The sequence below is a fragment of the Camarhynchus parvulus genome, chromosome 1A (genome assembly GCF_901933205.1).
Source record: "Camarhynchus parvulus chromosome 1A, STF_HiC, whole genome shotgun sequence".
Lineage (NCBI taxonomy): Eukaryota > Metazoa > Chordata > Aves > Passeriformes > Thraupidae > Camarhynchus > Camarhynchus parvulus.
In genome coordinates, this window is record NC_044586.1 from 59,621,379 (window position 1) to 59,648,473 (window position 27,095).

The window sequence follows — 27,095 nt, forward strand, 5'->3', positions numbered from 1 at the left end:
GTGGCCCCTCTTCCAGCCCCGTTCGCGTTCCGCTCCCGCTGTGCTCCCATTTCCAGCCCCGTTCCTGTTCCGCTCCCGCTGTGCCCCCATTTCCAGCCCCGTTGCGCTCCCGCAGCGCTCTCCCCCATCCGCCCCCCGCCCCAAAACGCCTGGCCGCCGCCGTGCGCACGCGCGGCCGCGCCCGCCGCTCTTCCCGCCGTGCACGCGCGCCCCTCCTCGCTCTCCCCCCTCCCGGCGTGGGCGGTGCGCGCGCGGTCGCGCGCCTCCGGCGGGGGCGGGGGCGGTGCCGCGCGCGCAGCAGCCTCAGGGCCGGCGGCGGGAGCGGCGGCCCCGGTGCGAGGCCTCGGTCCGCCCGTCCGCAGCCCCGCTGTCCCCGCTCCGCGCTCCCCCGGCCGAGCCTCCCCACGTCCCTCCCGCTCGCTGCCTCCCCTCTTGGCCGAGAGCCGAGCCCGGCGCGCGGTACACGCGACGCCGCTGCGCCCCAGGTGAGGGAGCGGGGGAAGGAGAGAGCGAGCGGGGAGCACTCGCTCCCCCTCCCTCCTCAGCGCCTCCCCGCCGCCGAACCCCGTCGCTCCCTGCTTCACTTCTCGCGGCGGAGCCAAACAGCCCCTTCCCAAGATGGGCTGCACGCTGAGCGCCGAGGACAAGGCGGCGGTGGAGAGGAGCAAGATGATCGACAGGAACCTGCGGGAGGACGGCGAGAAGGCGGCCAGGGAAGTGAAGCTGCTCCTCTTAGGTAAGGGATGCCGTGAGAGGAGGCTCCTCTTGAGGCAGCCGCTTCTCGAAGCTCCCTCGCCTACCGAGGGGTAGAGTTTTATAGGAACCCTCCGGGCTGGGCGGGGGGCGGTGCTGCCCTCGGAGCCCGGGGTACGTGCTCGGGGCCCCTCAGAAGTTGTGGGGTCACGGGAGGCACCGCAGCCCCTCGGAGCAGGTGGGCGCCTCGGCTGCCTGAAGGATTGGAGGCAGCGCCCCGGGGAAGCGGCACGGCGTGGGCTGTCCGGGCCCTGACTTCCATAGCAAAGGGATAACGCCTGAAACTTTTGACCTGGATACTCTGTTCCTCTGTTGAAAGGAAGGAAACGTTCCGTTGGGGGGATATTTACTCTTAATGTTTCTCGTATACCCGAGCAACTCCTAAACTGTTGCTGCGAGAGGAAAGTATAGAAAAGTGTCAAAAGAACAAAGGGCAAAGCACCATTTAAGTTTTGAGCTGTTTTCTTAGTGGTTTTTTTTTTGTTTTTTTGGTTTTTTTTTTTTAATTTTATTTTATTTTGTGGAACTTGCTTGCGTTTCTGGGATCTTACAACGGGAAGTACCACCTTGATGGAGCTACTACTTGTGTACTGTAATGACTTATAGCGTGCCATCGTGTGTTCTTCAGTTTTGCTCACAAGTAGTTAAAGCTTGCCTTTTTGTGTGCTTTAAGATATACTTGTGTGTAAAGATAAGGTTACTTTAAAAATTGCAAGAAAAAAGGAAGTGAGAATTTTAATTAGAGTACATTTGTTCAGGCCTAAAACTACTGTAGGCTGGGGACAGTTGAATGCTGCAAGATTTGCATTGAATTAATGTTGTGGGAAGTTTCGCAGTATGTTCTGTGTCGCTAAACCAGACTGGGTCTAATAACGAGTTAAAATAGCTGTTGAGTTGCAGCTTCCCTCTCAGAGGTGACGTTTCAGGCGAACTTTTTAAATGATGCACAGTATCTCACTCCCCTCGACATTGATTTTGCTCTCCTGTAGTGCTCTATTCACTACAAACGTAGTAGACTATTGCTAAATTCTAAGATGGCTCCAGAAAGGGACAAAAGACTGAGCAAATTTTCAAAAGACTGAGCAAATTTTATTGTAGATGAAGAAATGAAACAAACCTAGAATGGGAAAGCCAAAGATCCTGAAATGATTTTCTATGTTTAAAATTTAACTTATGAAGTAAGCCAGAAACAAAAGCTGGAATTGTTCTCCAGGAAATGGAAGTGGAAGCCTATTGGTGGAAACCTAAATCTGTTAGGTTTTGGGCTGGTACTGTGCCTTGTCCTGAACACCTTTGGAATCCTCAGCTTGTTGAATGGAAAGGTTTTCCTGTATGTGATAATAGCAGTACTGCAGATGTTATTGCCTTTTTAAAAAGTGGCAAGATAACACTGTGTCATCAGGCATTTGAAATTAATTATCAGTTTTTTGGTGTTCTGTATGGAACTTGTAGTGCCTGTAGTTTGGTACTTGTTTTCCTGTTTTTTGTCATAATTCTTGGGTACAGATGACGTCTGTTTAAAGATGCTTTAAACTTAAGAATGGATTTTGTCACTATTTTAATGCTCTTATATACTAAGTCCTATGTTACGAGCTTAAATTTTATAAATTCTGTGTTTCTAAGGTTGGAAAGCCTTTCTCCTGGGCTCCCATGAGATCTAAGGAAATGGAACAAATGGTCAAATACATGTGGGTTCTCAGGGCAGCAGCTCTCTTGGATTAGCATTTCCTTCTCCCCTGCTAAAAAGAGGTGTGAAGGCTGACAGCCTGGCTTCTCCTGGGACCAGTGCTGGGATGGTTGTTTAAACAATGATTGCCTGAATGTTTAGTGAACTCTGGATGAGGTTTTTGCATACACCCATGGATGCACATACGTATTTCACATGTTTTGGAATGAAAGTTTTTTCCCTTCCTCTTCCTTGCAAGTCTGTCAGGTGTCTTGAATGTGATGTGAATGCTTTATCTGGTGACAAAAGTATTTAAAGTTATTTCCACTAGAGTCACTTTCTTCTCACCACTCACTTTCCCAGTTGCTTGTTCAGCCCACGTGTCAGAGTTTATCATCTACTTGGTTGTACTCCTACATCTATTTATGGGTTTGTTCTGCTAAAAAGATACTGAAGTAAGAGGAAAAGTAAAAATTGTGGTCTGCTGCCAGGAAAATGCAATGTGCGAGTGACATCTGAAACACCTTGTTTATGTAGAAAAAGGTCGTGCAGCTGTACACCTGTTATTATAATTGACCCATTAAATTGGATTTATTCCAGCATATATAAAAATTTTATTTTCGCATGGCAATTAGAGAATCCTACTGAAGTTTGAGCTAGAATGCTCAGTTGAGGCAAGATGTGTTCATAAAATCAATTGACTTCTAGACTGAAAATTTAATTTATTCCATCATTTGCTTTTCTAATTTTTTTTTCTAAAACAGGATATTGCAGGGATTTAATTGAGAGAGATGTGACATTGCTGTACCTGAACCATCACTGTGAACAATATCACTGATGCATGTTAGATATATATTTTGTTTTCCTGTCTCTATGAATAAGCATATATATTTAATGTGCACAAAATACTATTGAACTGGATTGTCTAAGTTCTTTTGTCCTATCTGTAAATTGGTTCATCACTTTATAAAATTTTCAATGCTGGTATTAGGAATAAGAATGCTGGATTCTAAGCATTATCCATGTATAGCTATTTTAACCTTTTAATTCTGTGCACTTCCGTGTGCTATCCCAACAGCCAGGAGAGCCTTTCCTGGAAAATTTCTGAGAACTGTCACTCTTAGAAGTAAGCTGAACTTGATCTTGTAGTTGGTAAGCCAGATGGAAAATGCTTGTTTATACATGGGATTTGATGATTTTATCTTTTAAAATCATTACATAAACAAGCTTATTTACTTTAATACTATTGTCAATCAATCTGTAACTTAAGTTTCATGAGAACGAAACAGAAAATGTAAGTGCAATATAGTATATGACCAACACTAAAAGTTCAACATACAGAAGTATATACTTTTTGTAAGCAGTTTATTTGTGACAAGTTGACAGTTCCTAAACTTGTGTCCTAATTGAAGTAATATTTTCTTTTTTTCTATTTTCTATTTTGTTTAACAGATAAACTCCTATACTTAGTATAAGATAAGCTTTTCTGAAAAGCAGTTTAAATTTTGGCTGGCTTCCAGACAGAGAAAGTAGTAGATCCAAGTTGGTTTTTTCTTCCATGGTTCCTCATCTTAACTTTTAATATTCAATAAAAAAATTACAGTGATGCTTGCAGAATGAATGTAATTCTTATGTTGGGAGGTGGTGATTCTGAGTGACCAGTCTGTGGGCTGCATTAATGGACATGTGATCCTGGTCAGGTGTGCGTCCCCAAGCACATTTCTGTTGAATTAGTGAGAGCACATAAGACTGAATTTATGCCAACTGCAGGAGAACAGGCAGTACCTCATTTAGTAGAATGCCTTCTGGTATGAGGTTAAACTCATCAGGTTTTATGAATACATTCAAACTGACACCATGAGTTTATAGGATTAGCACTTTGTCTTTTGAGTTATCACATCCTTCACCAAGCTTAGCAAATTGGTGTTTAGGTTCTTTGTATCTTGGATGAAAAAGGCAATAGATATGTCCTAAACATTCTTTAGGAGCGGGTCCTGGGATCCAGGAAGTCACAGGCCATGTGTTTGACAGCTGTCATTGTGTGTCTCCTTTCTGGATAATCACAGTTATAGATGTGAGTTCAGTGGATACCTTCGTCCTCATGACTAGCAGAGCCACTTTTCTGTTCCTGAATAGATCCTTGTGATTCATACTGGAATGTGTGCATGTCATGTTCTTAAAGATAAGTGACATTTACCAGGCAGCGCTGCATTTAATCTTTCCATCGCAGCTTCCTGTTCCTTAAGATGGTAACTAGAACAATTCTATTTAATTGTTTTTCTAGTTCTTCACATCTCAGGCATCTTTTTCTGTCTGCTTTTCTTTTGTTCCAGACCTGCGTCTTTCTGTCTGCTCAGCCAAAATGACTCCTGCTGCATACTCATCTTTTCAGCAGCATTATCCTCACAGTGCTTGGCAGTACCTGGCTTCTTCCAGACCCTGTTGCACATTGGATTGAAAAAATACATTTATGCTGCTTGTACCATTACTTCTTTTGCCTTACCTCCAGAATATTCTTTTTCTGCACACTTGCAGACAAGAAAGACTTTAGGAGTCTGAACTAAGAGACCTCTCAGAAAAGCTTTTTTTCTCACAAGTATAGCAGATTTCAGAGTTGTTGACCTTATCTTCATAAATTATGCCAGCCTAGTCTAAAACATTTCTACCAAACTATTTCCTGTCATGCCTTCAGAGACAACTATCTACAGATGCTTATGAAGCACACCTCTTATTTAAAGCTGATTTCTGATACCTAAAAGAAATGTTTAATGTTTGGGTTTGGTTTTTGCTTGTTGGTCTTGTCTGTGTTAGTGTTAACACCCCTGCCCCCCATACCTGCCTGTCTCCTTCGATTTAGCAGGAGTTCTGAACTAGGAGCTCTCTTGCATTTTATTATGGTACAGTTGGACTCTGCCAATTAGCATGTTACTTATGTGGAGTGACTTGGTTCTCACAGTGTAATAATCCCCCTTACTCTTGTGAGAGGAGACTCAGGGATGTGCAGTAAGCATACCTGTAATTTACTTACGGTTGTGTTTGTACTACTGCAGTGTGAGTTCTTTTATTCTTGTCTCCATCTATTTCAATGTTGGTGTAAAACTTCACAACATCATAATATTGGCCTTTAATGTGTGTATAGACTTCAATATAAATTATCTTTAGTGACTTCAGATCATCTGTTGCATTATTATATTTCCTCTTTTTGGAAGTTGCTTTATAAAGTCACTATTTATGATTTTATCATGATGTTAGTTCTTTAGCATTCTTAAGACAAAGTTTACTTCAGCACCTATTGTTTTAGAAAGGGTTTAAGAGAAACTGTGCATTATGGTTGTGATACCGGTAGCAGTGACTTTGCTTTTATAAAATTTAGATTAAAAAGTCTAGTCATGTATACATAAAATTAGTTGTATTATACCAGGTATTAAGGATTTTTTTAATATTTTAAGAGTTAGAAAACATTTTAAGCTTGAGAAATGTGGGGTTTTTTCAATTTTTCATTCAAAAATGGTGTGAAGCTACTGCTGTGTTCCTTCTGAATTAGATGCTCTAGTGAGGTACTTTTTGATAAGCTGTCCACTCTCAGCAGCAGCAGTACCTCAAGACCACTCATAAATTTTGTAATAAACTATGATGTAATTAGTGTCTTCTTACTTTTTTCTGCAGCACAGTTTATTGTATCATCGTTATATATGACAGTTTATTCTGTCCTATGTATTATATTACCAAAGTTGTTGTGGATTTCAGCTTTTGTGATGTTATTTTTAACTTACATCAGAACTAGACTTTACAGTGCAGCTCCCTGCATAGTTGTGTTGGCACAACTTGAACTTGGGGCTTTGTACTATAGTTAGGCTGTAGTGCTTTAAATACTCATATTGCCAAAGTGGGTTGTTCTTTTGCTGCCACATTTTATCCTTTAGTTGTTTTGGTCCTTTGAGAAAGAATAATTGAGTAGCCAGCATATAAGTCTGGCTAAATAATTTGAAACCAAGCTATGAGTCTGGCTCAGAGGGCATAAAATTCTGAAGTCAGTTTTGCTGTCTAGCTGATGGATGTCTGCAGTGTTTCCTGTAACATGCTATCTGGCAAATGTTGTGGCACAGCAAAACTGGATGTAGAAAATAGGTATTTAAGATGTTCTGTTAAGTGTGAGGATGGGTTGTTGTTTTTTTTTTTTTGCCATGGAAACACTGAAATAAAGATCTTAACTGACTTGATAATTAGCTATTAAAAGTTTGTGGGTTTTTTTTCCCAAGACATGTATAGGAGAACCTGTATTAATAAAAACTTCCATTTCTGAATCTTAGTCAACTTTGTCTGCCTTTACCTAGGTTTGCTGTTCTGTTCATTCCCCTTGTTTGTTCAGTGTCCTACTGTTACCTCAGGCTTTGTGTAAATTACATAATTATTCTGTAAATGGAACTTGGTTGGCTTTACCTGAGAGATTCTGTATTGACAAAGTATTGAAGTTGGTAAGGTATGTAGAGTAGTTGGAGAAATCAGAACTTTGGATTTTTCTCACTCAAAACTTTTCACTCTTAGAAGTCAAATTTCTTTTAGTGGCTTAACTTAGTGACATTTCTGAGTGGAAGGATAACTGAGATTTTGAAATTAGACTATTAGGACAAAAATAAACTGGTTTTGCTGGGACACTTGTGTACCAGGACTGTATACTTCTGCAAGAAGAGATTTGAACTTTTCTTTTTCTTAATGCTAAATATTTTGCTCTCCTTGAGCATTAAGTAGGAACAGATAAGACAAAATAAGATTTCTTAGCAAGGATGGGAAGTAAAGGAGTGATTCTGTAGACTAATTACCCATATTTGTGACTGCTTATAGTCCTTATACAGTACAGGTGTAAGAAGTATTAGAGTTGGGGATTTGGAAGATTCTTCCCATCATTATGGTTTTGCCTTTAGAATTTGCAAAGTTGTGGAGCCAGCTTCAAGGTCTCTAGAGTTATCTATAGCTTAAAATCTATAGGCCTAAGTATCACCTTGAGTCGCAGACACCTATCTGCACCAATCCTTGACTTGAAAGTGTGTTACCTGTTCAAGTTAGATTTTGACTTTGTTTCATTTTGGTTCAATTGCTGACTACCTCTTCCTTTGAAACATATTTCTGTTATTTTTTTAAGTTACTTTTAGTATAAATCATTCAGGATCTCCGCTTATGGGGCTAATTGCCATAAAGCAGTTAAGAACCAATTCTTTTAATAAGAGACTTGTTAAATAAGTAATAAGCAAGTGAATTCTTGTTAAATATGCGATAAGTAAGTAAACTGGTTTTCTGGCTTTGGTAATTTAAGAGTCATTGATGTTTTAAGTAAGAGCACCCCTGGTATGCTTTGTTAACAACTTGATAATCAAGTTGTTGTGTTGACTGATAGGTGTATGCTTACATGGGAATTTGGTGTTTATATTTACCAAAACATGTAAACTTCAATATTGTATGTCCCTATAAAATTGGTACTGAAATTAGAAAATTCTTTTTGTGAAGCAACTTATTTAAAGGAATCAACACATTCATATATACTGTGCTTCAACTTCTGAAATACCGGACCTCATTACTTTTTCAAATATTCTGGTTAGAAATGTAGTGTTGCCTTTGTAGCGAGTAATATACTTAGCAAAGGAACCTGATTAAATCTTTAGTGAAATGTAACAATATCTGGGCAACCAGAATGGACGGGAAGTCTTTACAATCATTGCTCGAAGCAGGTTGTTTTTATAGAAGTAATCAATGTACTGTAATGAAAATTCCTGTTGAAACTGTGAAGTGGGTTTATAATTGTCTAGAATTTAATATGACCTGTTTCTTGACTTGACTGGTGCTATCAAATGGCTACCTGTAATCCTATCTTCCTTTTGCAAAGTTGATGAAATAATTTTTTTGCACATGACTTTGGGTTTTTTACATGGACAAAGCTGTTGTAGTTGTTTGAATCATGCTACGAGTTTTTTATTGGTCACTGTTTAAGGACATTCTGAATCTCTGGGGGTTTTTAATAGTTTCCAATAAAACTAAAGAGGTTCTTACCTACTTTCTAAATCTGTATTGGAATGCTGGAAGTAAGCAGTGTATGTTGTCTTACAAGCAGCAGAGCTATTCTAGAAGCTCTGTCTTGCTTAAAAGGAAAGTGCTTTTGCAGCATCTGGCTGAATAGCTTTGCCCTGTCCCTGTCACTTTTAAATGTTTAATTCAGGGTTTTTGCTGGTTGAGTAGTCAAACTGGCTGTCCTGATTAGACGTAGTTTGCTGCTAGAGTGGTCAATTCAACTCGTGTTTCATAATGGTCTGATGAGGACCTGACTAAAAGCATAATGAGGAGCAGAGATATGTGCTGGAAATGCAGAGTAGCAGGTGGAGGGGAAAATGGATGTAGAATAGGATGCTTTCTGTATTTCTGTGTCACAGTTCACTGTAGAATTGGATTAGGAATAATGTGAAATTTGCAGGACCTGCAAGGTCCACTTGGTAGACCTGTTAAACTCTATTCAAAACCCACTTTTTTAAGATTTCTTTGCTACAATAGGAGACAGAGACAGCCCACGTTAAGGAATGTGCTGATTGCCAGTTAGAGGTAGGAGTTTCTTTTTGTTCCAAATACAGGGAGCATCAGATCTGTTCATGCTCTTCTACTTTGTAGGTTGTAGGCTTGACGAGGAAGAATCCTCTTCTACCTAGCACTTCATGGTGAAGAATGCAAGATGCTAGTGGGCAAGAAGTACAACTGCTAGCCTGGTGTCAAAACAGTAGAGAAGAGAATGGAGGCAACAGTAAAGTTGTAGTAATATTAAAATAGAACACAGTGTGAATGCAGTATTGGAATGCAATTTTAAAACTCTCTATTACTGGAGATATGGGTCTTGATATAAACAAATTGGGAGGAAACCAGACAGTTGTTTTGAGTATTTATAGGTTTTATTTAAAGAAATGTTATTTTTAATCTTGTTGATTTCATGTCTACTAGTAACGTTTTATGCAGTGCTGGACTGAAAATAAGTTGCAAAGTCTCATTGAAGTGCTGACTGTATTCTTGATGCATTAAATATCTCTTGAAGCATTTTGAAAGTGGATTTCTCAGCTGTGTGCAGATCCTTAATAAATCTGGTAAACTCTTGGCAAAAGTGTTATATTCTTTCTAAAGCATATAAATGCTTAAGCATAAAGCTCTTAAATCATTGACATGGATCCCTTCTAATATGCTTTAGGGCTGCAGTGTTAGCTAGCAAAAGCAGTCATTTAATTCCTAGATGAGGGTCTATTTATATTATTTTCTCTATCTACTGTTCTGGAACAGAGCAGCATTTGGGGTTAGGTTAGATCAGCCTTTGATTACATACTTGTTTGAAGCCCAACACCTGTTTATGTAGGTTTCTGTTTTACTCCTTGCTTCTGGGATTATTGGGTGTCTTGGAGGGGGTTGAAATTTTTATCTACTTCAGAGCTGTCTCAGTTTAGTATGAGACTGGTTAAATACAAATTTTGTTTAAAGAACAACGAAACCTCAAAAAAGCTGTATTTTTTAAGTACTGTTCACCCTACTTCAGGGCAGTTTTGTGTGTAAAATGCATGTACATGTAACAAAAAATAAGGTGGACTATGATCATGAATTTTCTTTCTTGCTTCAAATACAAATAGGAGTTGTGAAAATGTTTGTATTTGAAAGAAATTGTTCACTGATATCTATGAACTTTTTACATTTTAACCTCTGTCACTTTAAGTCCATCTGAATTCTGGTGGAGTTGGTGACATTGAAGTGAATTTAGGTCAACTATCAATATGCTTACTCTCCTTATTTTTGTAGAACTTAGTCCTTGAGCTACAAAATGAAAAACTCAATTTTTAAGTTAGGTGTGGAGGAATACTGAAAATTTACATGAACTGAAGTTTATTGCTTTGTTTCTACAATAATGGGACAGCTTTTAGTGTAATTGCATTTTGCGTGGTATGAACTTTGACAGTACCCATTTATCGTATTTGCAACGAATGCTTTGGTGTTATGTAACAAAGTAAAGTAAAACTTTGAATAAAATCAGTTGAGATTTACGTGAGAGATATTTTTCCTGTTTTGCTAGAAATGCACATGCAGTTTTCTGATTGTCCCAACTCTGCAGTTACATAGTTATATGAGGTAGCTGGGACAGTAGGTTCTGTCAAAATTGTAGATAGAGCAACCGTAGTGTTGTTCTGAATTGGAAGTGGGGCTTGCAATGAAAATACATTGTTATTACAAGTTGTTTTGTTGTATCTCTCTGCCAGAACAACCTCCATAAAGTATGCCTTTGTTGCAGAGGAGAATTTTTTATAATGCATTTTTGGTTGTGATTAATGATAGCCTGCTTAGTAAGTTTGCCCTGGTATCTCTGAACCTGCCATCTTTGCACACCATATTTATAGCGTGGTGCACTGTAAAAGGCCATGAAGGCCAACTGCACTGTGGGGAGCAATGTCAAGGCACTGTGGTTTTTTGGAAGGTTTATTAGATATACATTTGAAAGACTGCATGAGGCTTGCTGTACTCTGTTGGCAGAAATTGATGGTAACTCTCTTGATAGACATTGTAAGAGTAAAAGACTTGGTTCTTTCTGTTGGAGCAGTCAGCATTTATCTCCTAGATTGGGCTCACGTACAACAACCACTGAAACTCGTGTTCAAGAAGATCTTTAATCATATTCTTTCATACCATGATTTTAAATTAGGTAGCAATTGTTTCTGAGCATACTACTTTGTATGGAAGAAGAAAGCCACTTGATTTTTTTAAGTAGCAAATTTAAATCTTACTTCAGTTTTGTAGAGTAGATAGTTACTTGCTATATTGATGTTCCATTCAAAATCCTGACAAGTTTTTGGGCTTTGAGTTTTGAAGAGATTTCCAAGTATTTTAGATTACATTACTGTGGATGCTGGTCTCTGATATATTTAAGTAGCCAACTGCTAATCTTACCAAGCTGGTGTCAGTATTGGCATCTTAGATAAACCTGAAGCCATGCATGTTTAGCTGCTGGTGGTGTGCCGTGTAGTTGTCAGGCAGCAAGCATGATTACCAAGTGGTTTTCATCTCCAAAGGTGCATTAGCACCTGTATTTAATTTCTGGCATAAGTGAGAGGTTTATTTCCAAGCCTTTGATTCTCAGTTGTCATGGTCCTGCTGGGTTTGGCATTTGACATGAAGGAAGCTACGCCTCTGTCTTAATTGAAGGAAAAAGTACAATGGCACTGTCCTTGTCTAAGGCAGTGCTACTGGTGTTTAAGAGATCTCCTGTACATTCTGAACAGGTACACCTTTCTAAAGTAGCTTCAATTCCAAGGTACTACATTTCCTTTTGAATGCTTCACAACATTTCTGAAATATGACACTTGGCATTGTATTGGTGCTCTCCTTTCAAGTGAGATGACTCCCCTGTACAGTTATAAGTGATGCACATAATGATAAAAGGGTTCCTACTATGCAGCAGTAGCAGGAACTAGTAATTTAAAACACCTGAGGAATATAGAAAAAGCTAGGTAGAATTTGTATTCAAAAGCTGCATGCATTTAATTTTGTATGGTACATAAAATTGCACATAATTTCTGCTAGATGTCTGCTTATCACGACTGAATTCTAAGCAAAAAGAACACTTCATAACACTTTGTCATAAAAAGATATGAAGCACTAATTGAAGATTGCAAGTAGCTCAAAACTCAATTCATACTTCTAAAGATGTGAATATAAGTTACCTTAAGGTTTGCAAAATGGCGTCTGCACCCTTCTTGTTTTACCATAAGATGTATTTTTAGAATTCATTGGGTTCCAGAGGTTATAATAAATGTAAACACATATTTTCTCCTTCTTGTTAAACTAATTAACACTGTCTTTATCACTTGCCTATATGTTTGCTCTAGTAACAGACTAAATACCAATTTAAGAAACTCAGAGCAGTCTATTAGATATCTAGACCTGAATAAACATACAGGATGCTACCATGAGTTTATACGTGATTGCTTCTTGAGATGACATTTTATCTTAACAGTTTTCTTAAATTATGTTTTATGTATAATAGATGGACTATTTTATTGTATACAGTTGATTCCAAACATCTAATAAGAGCAATACTGAAGGCCTAGAAAAGAAATAATTAGTTGTAATTAATTTTTGATTTCTTAGAGAATTTACAAAAGTGAGTTGTGTATGGGTATAAATGGTATTCCTTCTGTAGAACTAAGCCTGCAGCTGCTGAAACCTTGAGAATTATCTCAGTTCTTTTATCTCTAAAAAGAGATCAGTGCCATAATTTTAGAATCTGTCACTTCTCTGGTTTAAATCAGTGACGTAATCTGTGATTCACACTATTACTACATGGCTAATTTACTGAAGTATTTTCTGCCAGATACTAATCATAGAGATTCTTAATTCACTGAAAGATTCCTGGCACGTTCAAATTTCCGTAGCTGTGGATATTCCAAGAGTAATGCCACCTTAGAAGTAATGAATAATATCTCCCTTTGGTTGTATGAAAACAGTTGGGCAGGGGAAAAGAGGCATAAACTGCAAGGGCTAGCAGCTGCCCCAGAACAAGAAGAATACCAGATGGTAGTAGGTAACTCTTACTGTTGGGAGACTTCAGAAAGGGGGAGTGGACAAAATAAGAACATTCAGGCAGAGCAGTGTGGGTTTTGGAGAATGTTTGATTTGGTGTTCAACCTGTCCAGAGTGTGTTGTAGCAAAGTTTCCATTGTGGGTTTCTTGTACGAGTATTGATGTATTTTGAGTATAGTAACACTGATTGGCAGCTTGGCTTCTAATTTTAATCTCATGTCTGATGATGTGTCATGAAGTGATAAATTTAAGAGATTATACTTCAAGCTACAAAACCATGCAATTTTGTAAGAAATTCCTGACCCCATAGCAGAAAGAGTAGAGATCACTGGGTATTTAGCTTGTGCTGTGACCAGTGGCAGCTAAGAGACAGGCACAATTCAGCTTGTGCTTTCTGCTGTGAAGTTCAAGTGTCTGACAGAATTGGATAGGAAAGTTGTGGAGAGAGAGCTTTACAGTACCTGAATACAAAAATCTCCGCGTCTGTGTATTTTATTTTAAATTTCACATGTGTTTTTATGCTTAAGTCAGTCTGGTCTGTGTCCTATTCTACAGGCTGAAAAGCTGGCAAACATCGGTTGAAAGTTTTAAATGAATTACTCTTGTCCATACTTGAACTCTCTTCTGGTAACATACTGGGCTGTTCTACATTTTGTGGGTTCTGTTGCCTAGTCTGACTTATTTGGTGTTATTTCAAAGCCAGCCCAATTTTTCTCTTTAGTTTTTATCTTATGCTCAAGTTATTTTAATTTAGTCTGCCTTTTTTTTTTCTATGTTAGTATTACAAGGAGTATATTTATTCTATTAGAAATAGTTCTACTTGGGAGTTGATTTTCTCCAACGAGGGATACTGTGAACTTGAAGTTTGCCTTGCTTTTTACTTTGGTATTTGATTGGTTTCTTCAGTAACCAATTAGCAAATGTGTCACAAGTTAGAAATGTTACTGTTAAGATCTCAGCCCTTCCTTTTGGTACTTGGGTGCATAAAACATTTGTTCCAGAAATTTGTAGTTCTGGAATGCTTCCTATGTAGGCAGTGTGTGGGATAATGAGTCATGAGACATTCTAAGTAGTTTAAAGTAACACTTTTGCTTACCTGTTAATTTTAATCAAATTATTAAATGTTTCAGTTAATTTTAAATACAGATTTGCTCCATTTGGAAAGAATATTGAATTTAAGATGGTGTTTGCTACAATTTCATAGTAATGAGTCATAGGGTGATAAAATCATTTAGGTTGGAAAAGAACCTCAAGATTGAGCCCAACCCAGTCTTTTTATTTATTTATTTTTAATTTCTTTTTGGAATTGACCAATTCGCAGCTTGGAGAATCAAATATTGCTTTAGCTGTTTCTTAAATTTATTTGAGCTCTGCTTGTCTTACTTGGTTCCTACAAGAGGAATATTCATTGAGATTGATCTGTTAAATAGTTTTTTGATTGTTTGGGTTTTGTTTTTTTTTTTATCATGGAGATGCTTTGATTTTTTTTCTATTTCCAAAGTAGAGAGCTGGCCTCTCTACTTTGAAAGAAAAATCATAATATGAGCTCAGTCCTTCTTCGTTAGCTGAGTGTCAGCTTCCCTGTGCTGCGGGTGGTGCGGTGGGCTTGGTCACAGGCCTGGGTTTATGAATTCATTTATGGGCTGTGAGTTCATTGAGTGCTGTCAGAATTCATGCTGCATCTAGGCAAATAGTGCTCTGGATAACACAATACTAGCTGGGAAATAATGGCATGTGAAGGTAGAGCCTGAGTATTAAACTTTGATGCAGAAGACCCTTCAGATTATAGTAGAATCTATGGGGATAATATGAGATTTTCTATTTAAGTTGGATGTGCTTTACTCCCATACTTTGGCAGTCTGTATAAGGAAGCATAAGGATCTACCTGCTTTCTGGCAAGCAGGTGTAAGAAGAGTATTAGATTTAACTCAAGTTATATTCTTACTCAACTATGTGAAAAAAAGTTTTAAAATTCTTTAAATTAGATTTATGTAGATTGTGTAGCTCTCTTTTTGAGGAGCACATGAAAGACATAAAGTGTGCAAGAGAAAGAAAGGACTAGTCAGTTATTAAAACTTCCATTAATGTAATGACCTAATAGTTAACTTAAATTTCCGTTTAAAAGTAAACAAGCAAAATACCCACTACTCATTTAAATTCAGAAATTGCATGCTGCTGTCCTTCTAGTCAAAGCACGACTGTCATGTCTTTTAAATAATATTTTTGTTATAAATAAATAGTAACAGAGCCAGTAAGACTGTTCAAATTATTGACATTAGTGATCTAAAATCAAGTATCACACTTAAATAGCAAGCAATAAATAGCATCATTTACTAGATGTTTGAGGAATATTCAATCAAGTCTGTCTAAATTTAGGTAGTGTTTGGTTGTGACAGTACAGCTAGCTCTGACATTTTATACACAGCTGTCACATGTAATATTTAATACTGCTTGCTTCTGTCCAAACTTCCTAAACTAGAGTTAGTTCTCATTTTGCTGTATGAGCAACTTATTTATGCTGAGATAAAAGAGGGAATTTTACAAAGTATATCTATCAGAAAACCTGGCAGAGTTCTGCATTCAGGAGTGCAAAAATAATGAATTTCCTTTCAGTATGGTTCAATGAGTAAGGTGAAATTTTCCTGTCTGCTTTGCAAAGATTATTAGGAATGTTGCAGTCATTTTAGCATGCAGCTAAAGGAAAAAACCAAACCAAATGTAAATATTTATATTTTCCATTAAATAACATAGGGAAATGCGCCTTCCAGGAACTCACTGCTGATGTTAGATACTCTGTAATAAATGACTTAATTATTCTATGTGTATTATGGGTATATGTGGTTATAAACTGAGAATGTTTTTATGATAATTGTAGGTATTTGGTACATGTGAATTCTAACACCATGGAGAAACGTGCATATCTGACTCAAAAAATGGAGTACAAGGTGTATGACAAAAATAATTCAATTTTTAAACTATAACTAGCCCTGACACTGACATTCTTGGTTGGTCAAATGTAATAAATTTTTAACAGAACATTTTATGAGGTTATGTAAATTGAGTGCTGTAGTATATTTCTTAATATTTCCAAAACTGCTGTTGAATGAAGGGAATATAACATCTTCAAATTATTTGAATAAAAATATTAGTCCAAAGCATATTATAGTAATTTCATTAATAAAGCTAATCTTTAAACTTTTGTCACCTATTTGCGCTTAAGTGCATAATTAGCTATTTTGAGATTGTTTGGTTTATAAATGCTTCGGGTGTCTAAATAACAACTGACTTTTGTACTGGTGTCTGATTTCTGTTTATATTAATGTACTCCCGTGGCCAGATTCTCAGAGTCTTGAGAACTATTGCTGCTCTATAAAGAAACTTGCAGATTTATAAAGAACTAAGTCTTTTGCTTTAACATGAGCTGAAGATGGCATTAAGCAATCTAGATTCATGCTGACAGGTCTGCTCTCTTCCTCAGCTCTACTCCTCTGAGCTCAATATCTCCTCTAGGTTCCAGCACTCATTCTGTGGTGTTGGAGGAAGAAAGGTGTGACCACATCAGTAGCAGTGCTGGGGAGACAACGCAGCACCATGTGGTGGGACAGCCTTTGACAGCCAGTCTTAAATTGGGCTGAGCCTGTCTTGAAGCTACATATTTGGTTTAATAAGAGGAATATCTTAAAAGCATCTCTTTATAGTATTTAGGTATAGAAATACTCTGTTCTGCAGAAATGAAATACTTGAGTTGGAAGAAACCTCCTAGAGGTCATCTAGTTTAGGCCTTGGCTCAAAGCCAGGCTAACATCAAGATAAGGTTGCTTGGAGCCTTGTGCAATTGCATCTTGAAGATCTACAAGGCTCAATTTTTACTTCCTCTATGGGCAGTACAACCTCTTCACCCCTTCTCTCTGAAATTGGCTGTGCTAGAGGTTCTTAATTGCCTCACATCTCTTTGTTGTATAGGTCTGACAAGTTTACTTCTGCTTTAAGCTGTCTTAAGTGGGTGTTATGGAAAGGACAGAAACTTACAGATATCCAACCTTCTTCTCCCCACACCAATCTTTCTAGGATTAAAATGCCCAGTTCCTTGTAGCTTTTCCTTGAATGTCATGTGCCCTCTAAACATCTAAGTGACCTTCAACTGTTTTTTGTCTATCTCATTTACTGGGTGCTGAGGGGGAGAATTGTGTACAGTACTTGGATACAGCATGATAAATGCTGACTGGGGATGAACAGTGTCCTTTGACTTGTCTGCATTGTTGCCACTGCAGCAGTGGAAGCTGTTGGCCAGGGTCACCCCAAACACACACACAACTGTGTGATCACTCTCCGCTCCCTTGGGATAAGGAAAAAAATAGAAGGAAGGCAAGAGGATGCATGGATGAAGATAATGATGTTTTAATAGGGAATGCCACAGCTTGCACACACTAGCAGAGCAAAGAGCAGAATTAATTCCTTCCTTCTCACTGGGAGGCAGGTGTTTGGCCACTTCCTGGAAAGCAGGGCCTTGGCATGCATAATGGTTGTGTGGAAAGAATCATAGAATCCTTTAGTTTGGAAAAAGCTTATAATGTCATTGTGTCCAACCATTAACCCCCTCCCAAGCCCACCACTAAACCATATCACCAGGTTCCAGAGCTACAGTTTTTAAATACCTCCAGGAATGGGGACTCCACCACTTCCCTGGGCAGCCTGTTTCAGTGCTTGACAATGCCTTTGATGAAGACATTTTTTACTAATAGCCAGTCTTAACCTCTCCTGGTGCAACCTGAGGCCATTTACTGTTGTCCTATCACTTATTACCTGTGAGAAGATACTGACCCCACCTGGCTAAAACCTTCTTTAAGGTAGTTGTAGAGAGTGTTGAGGTCTCCCCTGAGCCTCCTATTCTCCAGGCTAAAAAGCTCCAGTTCCCTCAGCTTCTTCTTGTATGAATTATGTCCCAGACCTTTCACTATAACCACGCTTCTGAAGAGTATAACAAAGAAATGTTCAGACAAACACTATAACAACAAATGACTACCCCTCTTCCTCCCTCCACTGAGTTTTTACTGCTGAGCATGGCATCATGTTATATGGAATAGCCCTTTGCTTGACTTAGGTCATCTGTCCTGGCTGTGTCCCTTCTCGAGGCCTTGTCCGCACCCAGCCTACTCACTAGGGCTGGAGGCACGATGGAAATGAGAAAATGCCTTGATGCTGTGCATGCATTTTTCAGCTGTAAGAGAACCATTACTTTCTCTTACTAATGAGTGCTACTAGCCCTGGTTTAGCTACAAACCTGAAGTGCAGCACCATAAGGGCTGCTGTGAAGAGAGTTAACTTTGTCCCAGACGGACTCAGGGCAGCATCCTGTAATGTGGTTGATCTTTATCACCACAAGGCCCCACTGCTGACAGTTTCTTGAGCCCCACAGTTTTCCTAACCCATTAGTCCCAAATCTGATGTGTTGGATGTGTTACTCTGTGCCCCTTGCAGGACTTCACAATTGTCTGTGTTCTGAGATTCCTCAGCTCAGTCCTGTAGCATGTGAGGACCCTCTGAATATCACTTCTGTTATCTAACACTGGCAACCACTTCCTGGCCTCCCAGACTCATGTCAGCTGCAACCTCGATGTCACTGCATTTTACTTTTGCTTTCAGGTCATTGGTGAAGATGCGAACTCTGGTAGCCCAGTGTTGTCTCCTGGAGACTGCCTAAATGCCTTCCAGTTAGATTTTTGAACCATTGACACAAGCCTTTAAATGTGGCTGTCTAGGCAGATTTTCAGACACCCTGAAGTTGGTATTTATCCAGCTGGGTACAAGGGCTGCCATGGACAGTGGCATTGGAAGCCTTACTAGAGTCTAAGTAAACTACTTCTGTTAAATATTCTTCATCCCCAAACCCACCTGTTTCCTCATGAAAACTAAGTGCAGTTTGTACTTTGTAAACCTGTGTTGGCACTTCTCAATAACCTTTATTTTGTCCAAGGTGGTGTTGACTGCCTTGTGTCACGTTCTTGCCCTTTTTTTGGAGACAAATAAGTACAGTCTTTGTCAGTGCCTTTCTGTGGTCAGAATTTTCTTTTTGGTTATTTTGGAGTTGGACAATGTGTGATCTCTTTGCATTAGAAATACCTGTAGACTGTATGAAGATTGTACTCGCTTCTGCAAAGCTATATTGAGAAAGGGGAACTGTGAGAGGGAGAATTCAGCACAAGTCACAGAAAAACTGGGAGTGTGCTATCTAAAGGCAGTAGACCGCAGCTGTACGAGTTCCACATGTTTTTTAGGGTAAGAAGCAGACTAAAGAAAGATTGTTGATACAGCAAAAACTGCGTCTTTTTCCCTGCCTGTTCACAGAGATACTGTTTTTCTAAGCTTTGTTTTTTAACATAGCTTTTTGTTTAGTGTTGTTAAGCACTTAAAGTGATATCAGGTTGACTGGCAAACCTCATGCCATCTGTTCTAACAAAAAGTAGGCTGACTGTTGGTTTATTCATGCTAGGGTCAAAAGACGGTTACAAGGACTGAAGCCTTGAAGAATTTTAAGGTGTTCATTTGCAATTTTGAAAGACCATTAATAACGTGTGAAGAGTGGATTTTGGTTAAAAAGACAGAGGAATTAAGCTTTAGATCCGTTTGAAGTTGAGCAACTTATCACCTGTTCACATTAGAAACACCAGCAGACTGTGTAAAGATTATGCTCACTTCTGTAAGAGAAAAGACTTTTAGAACTGAGATTTGTTCTTAAAATGGCCTGATTTTGAAACTAACAGATGAAGGGGCATTTTTATATTAAAAATCAGTTTGTAGCATGTTCAACATGTTGTAACCTGTTGAAGGTTTTTATATTGGTTAAATACATGAAGTACAGAATCAAAATGTATTTTCAAAGATTTGTAAAAGCCTAACGGTGAATTTTCACACGTTTATTTTTCAGGAGCTGGTGAATCGGGGAAAAGCACAATTGTCAAGCAGATGAAGTAAGTGTGGTAGAATACTGTGATAGATAAATATTTTTTCATTTGAATAGAGAATTTATTTATTTTTTTCTTCCATAGGATTATCCATGAAGCTGGTTATTCAGAAGAAGAATGTAAACAGTACAAAGCTGTTGTCTACAGTAACACCATTCAGTCCATTATTGCTATCATTAGAGCAATGGGGAGGTTGAAGATAGACTTTGGTGATCCAGTCAGGGCTGTGAGTATTGAAATACACACACAGACATACAGCTGAAATATCCATACTATTTCCTTCAGAAATCTTTGTGAGATACAGTGTTTGATAACTAAATGCCTTTGGTCTTTACACACAAGGTTACCTGTGGAGCAATCAGCACTGGGTTTATTCACAACAACTATTTGGTGTAGATACTATTTTCTGAATTCTATCTAAATTTGCTGAGCTAAACATCTGAATCTTAAGGGGTCCACAGTCATGTCTCTATTTGTATGGACCTGGGGGCTACTAAGTAGGTAATGCAAGCTAGACACCTTGAAAAATACAGCTTAAATAGGGAGGCATCTAGCTACTTCTGCACTGTACTGGCTGCACTTCTCTATTAGGTCATGGACACAGTAGTGCCTGAAACATTGCCAGCCACTGAGGTGAATCCTGTTTCATACTGATTTCCAGTGTTGAGGTCTTTATTTTGCTCAAAGAGACATGGGCATGGACCTGCTGCTGGGATCCCATTTTTTCATTGCACTAATCCTGGGATTTTTCCCAAGAAATGAGACCTTTTCCTAGGCTTTTCTGTACATTTTCAATCTTATTTCATCTAATGTCCCATGCTCAAATCTCTGATGAGTCTATTTGCCATCCCACCTACTGGTATCTCCAGTCCTAATCCTGCACTCTTACCTATGGTGGCCCTGATTACATCCACATCTCGTCAGGCAGGGAGATGTTTGGAATATCTCTGTAAAATGCTCAGTTTATCTTTTTTTTTCTTGTCTTCTCATTATAAAACTGTACAGTCTGTGCTGCAGTGCTGAAACTGATCCCCAGAGTTGTTGGTCTGAACAGCAGTTTAACTTGGTTCAGGATTTATGCTTTTATCTCCTCCCCACAGAAATCAGAAATCACAGTGCAGAATGCTCGCCGGTACTGGTTTGGAAGCCAGAACTTGCCACACTGTGGCTGTCTCACAGGAAAGATGGAGGAAGGATTTTGTTGTTCATGAACATGTTCATAAGTATATGTAAGGTAGTCAGGAATATTTTGTCATAAGTTCTTTCCATCACTTTAAGGTGGAAGTACAATTTGGGAGGAAATGAGGTTTTTTAAAAGAAACAGTATGTAGATTCTTCATTCTTGACAGTCTTCAAGATTTTATTGGTCGTTTGAAAAGCAGTTTATAAATGTTAGACAGTATTCATTCAGTAACCTTGTGAAATGCAGTATCTATGGTTGTCATAAGGAAGATGCTTGTAAAATGATGTATAGTGAGTCATAAAGTTGTATCTGAAATCTAAATCTGATTGACAGCCAGTTATAGCCATTATTTTATGTACATATGTTAATTCTACCTGATGTTTCTTCAGTTGTAAGCATAACTAGTAAAAGCTTCAATTTCACTGGTTATTCCTCTGTACATTTGCTGTTATGTTTGCTGTAGTCTACCCTTGAGACCAAAGTTTTCCAGAGTACCAACCAGAGTATTTCACTACTTGTTAGTTCAGTGTTTGTGCAGTCCTCTCTGGAGTCTGGCAGTTGATGCTGGAAAGAGGCAGATGGTAGACTTATGTTACTGAATGCGTAGTAAGAGAAAACGGAGGAGGAGTAAATTTAGGTGTTTGCAGATAAAATGACTAACAAGAAGATTTTTGAGGGCCATGTTATATATGACGTCAGTTTTAAGTCATCCGAGTTTTTCAACTTCAGAGAGCTGTATAAATGATGAGGCAAACTTGTGTCAGGAACAGTCTTAAAATAGTCGTCCATCCCTTTGTATGTAGTCAGGTCTTGGTGGTCCAAATTCTTTTTTTTTTTAGAGGAACATTGCTATGGAACATTAGCATTAGATGTTAGTAGTAGTATGTTCATACCTTAATTATTTTCAATTTTATTTTAATTTTATTGTCTTTAGCAGAAAAAATAGCTCAAAATTGTAACTCCTGGTGTAAACTGTTACATTCAGATTATTTTTCTTAAAATTATGAAGTGAATTTCTGATGCTTTTGTTCTAAAATGGGGTGAGGTGTCTTTGAAAATCACATACTCTTATTTCTGTCATAAGACTAATGGTAGAACAGTGAGTTGAATGTTCTCTTTTTTCAACTTATTGAATCAAGGGAGCATAGGTCCAGCAGATCAGTTGTAAATCTGGTGTATCTTCTTTTGTGCTACTGGATAGTTTAAGTAGAAGCATTTATTGAATGTGCTTCAAAGGACTGTGGACCACTTTCTGAATGTGAGATTTGCACCAGTTGGAGAGATTGTTAAATGGGTTATTTTACATTACCTTATGTATGGAATCTCTTTAAAAAATGACACTGTAAAGGAAGTCCCTATTTCAGTATAACTAAAGGAAAGTATCTAGCATTGATGAATAATTAAAATAGGACTTGATCATTGCATACTGCCTCACTTGTGTCTGTGGTAGTTGCCATTTTAGCAAAAGGAAGATGAAGTAAGAGACCATTTTGCATTTTAATGTTTGGCCTTTAAAAAAGTTGAAATCAGTTATCTTCTTCTACCTTCCCTTTCCCCCACTCCCCTGTTTGAGAGCATGTAGAGATACATGAAAGTCAGACCATCTCAGGTATAAAATATCATCATATTTTGTGACAAAACTGTCAGTTTCTAAGCTGTTTCCATCATGTGTCTTAATATATTGTCCCTTCTTAAATATTTGCTGCTTTTGTGAGTTCTAGATCCTTGCATTTGCATCCACAAATAGTATTCAAGACCAGAACTGTCATTCAGGTTTCTTTTATGCAGGCATAGTGTTCAAATTAAAGCTCCTGAAGTCTGACTATCCAACCCTTTGATCTTTACAGCTCTGTAATGTATGTAATTATCGGAGCAATCTGTTCAATTTTTATTATTTGTTGTCAGTTTGTTCTGTGTATGTATAGTAATCAGTATTTTTGTTTGATGAATGTTGTTTTAGATTTCTACCTACTCTAGCTTTCAAAAGACACTTTCAACTATACATCAACAACCCATTCTTCCTATGTATACCTACAAATGTTTGAATCTCTTCAAGTTTGGCTTGAGTTCACTGAACTGCAAGCCTTTCATTTTCAGCCTCTGAAATTCAGTATTACCCAATCCATCTGTAAACAATTTCCCTGTCAGCTCACACAGTCTTTGATTATTTAAGTCTACAGTGGACAGTATCTTCAGAACAATCACTGCTTTCTGTGCCTATCCTGAAAATGGGCTTTATTTTCCCCACAGCTTTGTTTTAGAACAGCAAAGTGACAGATTTTTCTACAGATTTGTGTATGTCTTCACTTACATTTTGTGAGAATAATGTTATATGTTGCCTTTTTAAATCCTCCTCTTTCTTGAAACACTTTCAGTTCCCAGCTGACATGTCTGAGTCTCCTTTTATCTTACCTCTTTTCCAGATTCATTGTTCTCTTTCTTTTAATTACTGCACAAACAGTGCCTGCTGTGGGTAGTTGTTACAAGCTGATTTTTCTGGCTGACGTACCTTGGCATTGGATCATGTTCCCCTAATAACCAAGGTCAAGCAGCTGCCCACAGGAGAGTACTGATGTGGATTTTCCCAATACCCATCTGCTGTCTTTCCTTCAGTGATCTACAGGTCTAAATATAATAGAAATACTTTAGAAAATAAAATACTAAGTTTTGTTGCTCAGGCACAGTTGGATGTCGCTGGTGAACTGGTCAAATGCTGATAAAAGGGGAATGGTGGATTTACATCCTGTACTCCATTAGCCTCACTCTCAAGGCCAGTTATTGTTTATAGTTTTAAAATCCAGCATTTGCTCTTAAAAATCTTGATATTTGCTTGATATTGCATTACCAAGAGAATCTGTTCTCAGTAGAATAATTAAGACAATGGGTATTTGTAGCTGATTCATCTGAAAAGATTTTTAGGAGTGTTTTTCTAATTCCTGATGTATGATTGGGAAGAAGTGATAATTTGTCACTTTCAGAGTTGTGTAGTTAATTAATATTAAGCATTTAATTTTTTTTCTTCAGTTGTTCAGTATACAGCTACCCTTCTGAAGGGTCTAGTTTGTATTGTAACCATTTTATCCAGTATGTGGTATTTTATGAGCATATATGGTTAGCTTTAGGTTTGAGCACAAAATATGTTACTACTCCTGTTTATAAAAACCTTGCTCAAGTTATAAACAGACCAGAAGCTTTGTCAGCTAATGATAAATTCAATTACTAGTCTTTTTCTGTTGTTGAACAATGTGGGAATTAGTATCTAATGCAGAACACTAAAATAAATTTTCTTTCACTTTTTTTTGTTTGATTACATTCGCATTTACCAGGTTAAGTAATGCATTTGCTGAATCTAGTTCTTAGGTGATAATACTTCTGTTGTATTTCTCAATATTTCTCTTTTCACCCTGTGTTTCCATCCTAAAGGATGATGCTCGTCAGCTCTTTGTGTTGGCTGGAGCAGCAGAAGAAGGATTTATGACTTCAGAGCTTGCAGGAGTTATCAAGAGACTGTGGAAGGACACCGGGGTTCAAGCCTGTTTCAACAGATCTCGAGAATACCAGCTCAATGACTCCGCTGCCTAGTAAGTACAGTGTGACAGACAAGATTCCCTTTGCCTTCTAGCTAGTAGCTAAAGCAGTATGAGGTGTCATGTTTTGACAAATTCTGCTCCCACGTAGATGGAAACCACAGAAGTATCTGGACGAAGATAGTGTCTGCTTGGGTCAAAATGCTGCAGCAAAGCTTTGAGGTTAGAAAGGAAAAGGTGTAGTGTAATTATGAACTTGTCATGTTCTGACCACATGTTTTACTCCCTTAAAGAAGGCAAAGATTGATTTAAGTTGCTTTAATAGGTTTTCTATTACAAAAGCATGACTAAAGTACCTTTTTAGTATCTGAATATGTCCAAAAAAATGTGATTACATGATCTGTATCTGTATTACCAAGGATACTACCTTTTCTCATAATAGAGTTTATTCCTATTTCAACATTGCTGTGTTTTCTTTGTTAATTAATGGTGTCTATTGGAAATGTGTTGAGCCAAGAAGCAATTAAAATGTATCTTTTATGCTAGGGCACTTAAGTAAGAAAATAAAACATTAAGGAACTAGGAAGGCAAAAAATAAGGTGGCGTGGCAGTAAGTAATGGTAAGTCAGTCAAGGAAAAGAGTCCACTGAAGGAAATGTAAGATGGTAGAGTGGCAATAGCAGTGATATTGCCTTGTAGTGCCACTTTTTTATGATTCTGAAGTATTTTGTAGTACTTGAAGGTGTTTCTCAGTTGTATAAACTTTTTTCCATATGAACACTTCGTTTGTAAATTCACAAACTCTCCTGTGCTAACCTTCTGTGGTCTGTTTTGTTGTGTTAGACAACTGTGACTCAAGTTTCATAAGAAAACTGTTCTTCTGGCCATATAAATGTATCTGTAAAATCGTTAACATCTTGTTACACAGAAAATAGAACACAATGACTTCCCTATTTACTATGGGAAAGGTACAAGTAAGAGCTGTATAGTTTTTTGGAAACACTGGACTTGCCTACATTGCAAGGAGTTTGGCAATGAAAGCATACTAATTCTAAAACATACATGCAATTAGGAATTCTCAATAGAAAGTTAATTGTTATGTATTAGGCACCTTCTTAGACACATTAATTCTGGCCAAAACACTGACTTATTCTTTTCATATCTATTATCAAGTAGAGTGATTTTGGGCTTTGTTTATGGTTCCAAGTAATCTGCGGTTCAGTAGGTTGCAAAGATGAAGATGTTATGATTAGTGCCAATAACATGGATGTTTATGGAACCATGTTTGCATGTAGGAATTTCTAAAGAAGAATTCTTTGTAATGGAATAAATTGCTTAAGTTTCCTTTCATGTAGGATGAAATATCATTGTGTCTCAAAAGCTTATTTTGAAAAACTTGGAAATTTGAGTAGAATACTGTGTCTTGTGTCTCAGAAAAAACTCTCTTATAAATTCAAGCACAGTGTAATGAATGGACTTAAAACTTATGTAATTCTTTGTAATTATTTTGTTGCTGTTCCATGAATAACTGAAAGCAGTGTTTATTTTTACCTTTAGTTACTTGAATGACTTGGACAGGATAGCACAAACCAGCTACATTCCAACTCAACAGGATGTTCTCAGGACTAGAGTGAAAACTACAGGAATAGTGGAAACTCACTTTACTTTCAAGGATCTTCATTTTAAGTATGTAAATCATGCATGGTTATCTGTCCATCAGAGTTCCTGTAAAATTATGGAATATGGCATTCAATGGTGTAATTTAACAAATTTGTCTAACCACAAGCTTGATTATTTCCCTCCACTTTTTATGGAAAAAAAAAAACCAACTTGTGCTTGACTCAATTTTCTGAAGGCATGTGAGAGTTGTTGGAGCTCCAATAAATGTTTTTGTCATTTTGAAAATGTTTTGCAAGGATACTTTTGATGTAAATTAAATCTCAGAACAAAATATTACATTTTCTGCCATGTTCAGTAGCTGTTCTATTGGATTCTTGTTTTAAATTCTGTTGGAGAACTGGAAGCTTGTAAGAGTTTGCTGGTGTTGTATGAAAGAGTAAATCCATTTTCCCAAAGAGTTGAATTCAAATATGTCCAATACTCTAAAGTAGTATTTTAGAGATGAAAGAATGAGAATGTAACTTACGTTTTCTGTGGTGCAAGATTTAGAAAATAATGGTAATATTCTGAGCATTTTATGTCTGAAGACACAGAATCAGGGAATGGTTTGGTTTGGAAGGGACCTTAAAGATTGTCTAGTTCTAACCTTGCTGCAGTGGGCAGGGGATACCCTCCACTAGACCAGGTTGCTCAAAGCTCCATCCAACCTGGCCTTGAACACTTTGAGGGATGGGGCATCCATAACTTCCCTGGACCACTTGTTCCAGTGCCGCACCACCCTCACAATAAAGCATTTCCTC

General features: G+C 38.0%; 1 protein-coding gene across 2 annotated transcripts in view; it reads left to right on the forward strand.

Moving 5' to 3' along the window:
* Positions 1 to 283: 283 nt before the first annotated feature.
* LOC115909833 (guanine nucleotide-binding protein G(i) subunit alpha-1) overlaps positions 284 to 27,095 on the forward strand; it is a 33,712-nt gene continuing 6,900 nt past the window's right edge. For both annotated transcript variants that reach the window (XM_030959477.1, XM_030959478.1), the window contains exons 1-5: positions 284 to 736; positions 19,929 to 19,971; positions 20,050 to 20,191; positions 24,572 to 24,729; positions 26,233 to 26,361. In XM_030959477.1, coding sequence (XP_030815337.1) covers positions 619 to 736; positions 19,929 to 19,971; positions 20,050 to 20,191; positions 24,572 to 24,729; positions 26,233 to 26,361 — 590 coding nt within the window. In that variant the 5' untranslated portion in view covers positions 284 to 618. The remainder of the gene's footprint in view (positions 737 to 19,928; positions 19,972 to 20,049; positions 20,192 to 24,571; positions 24,730 to 26,232; positions 26,362 to 27,095) is intronic.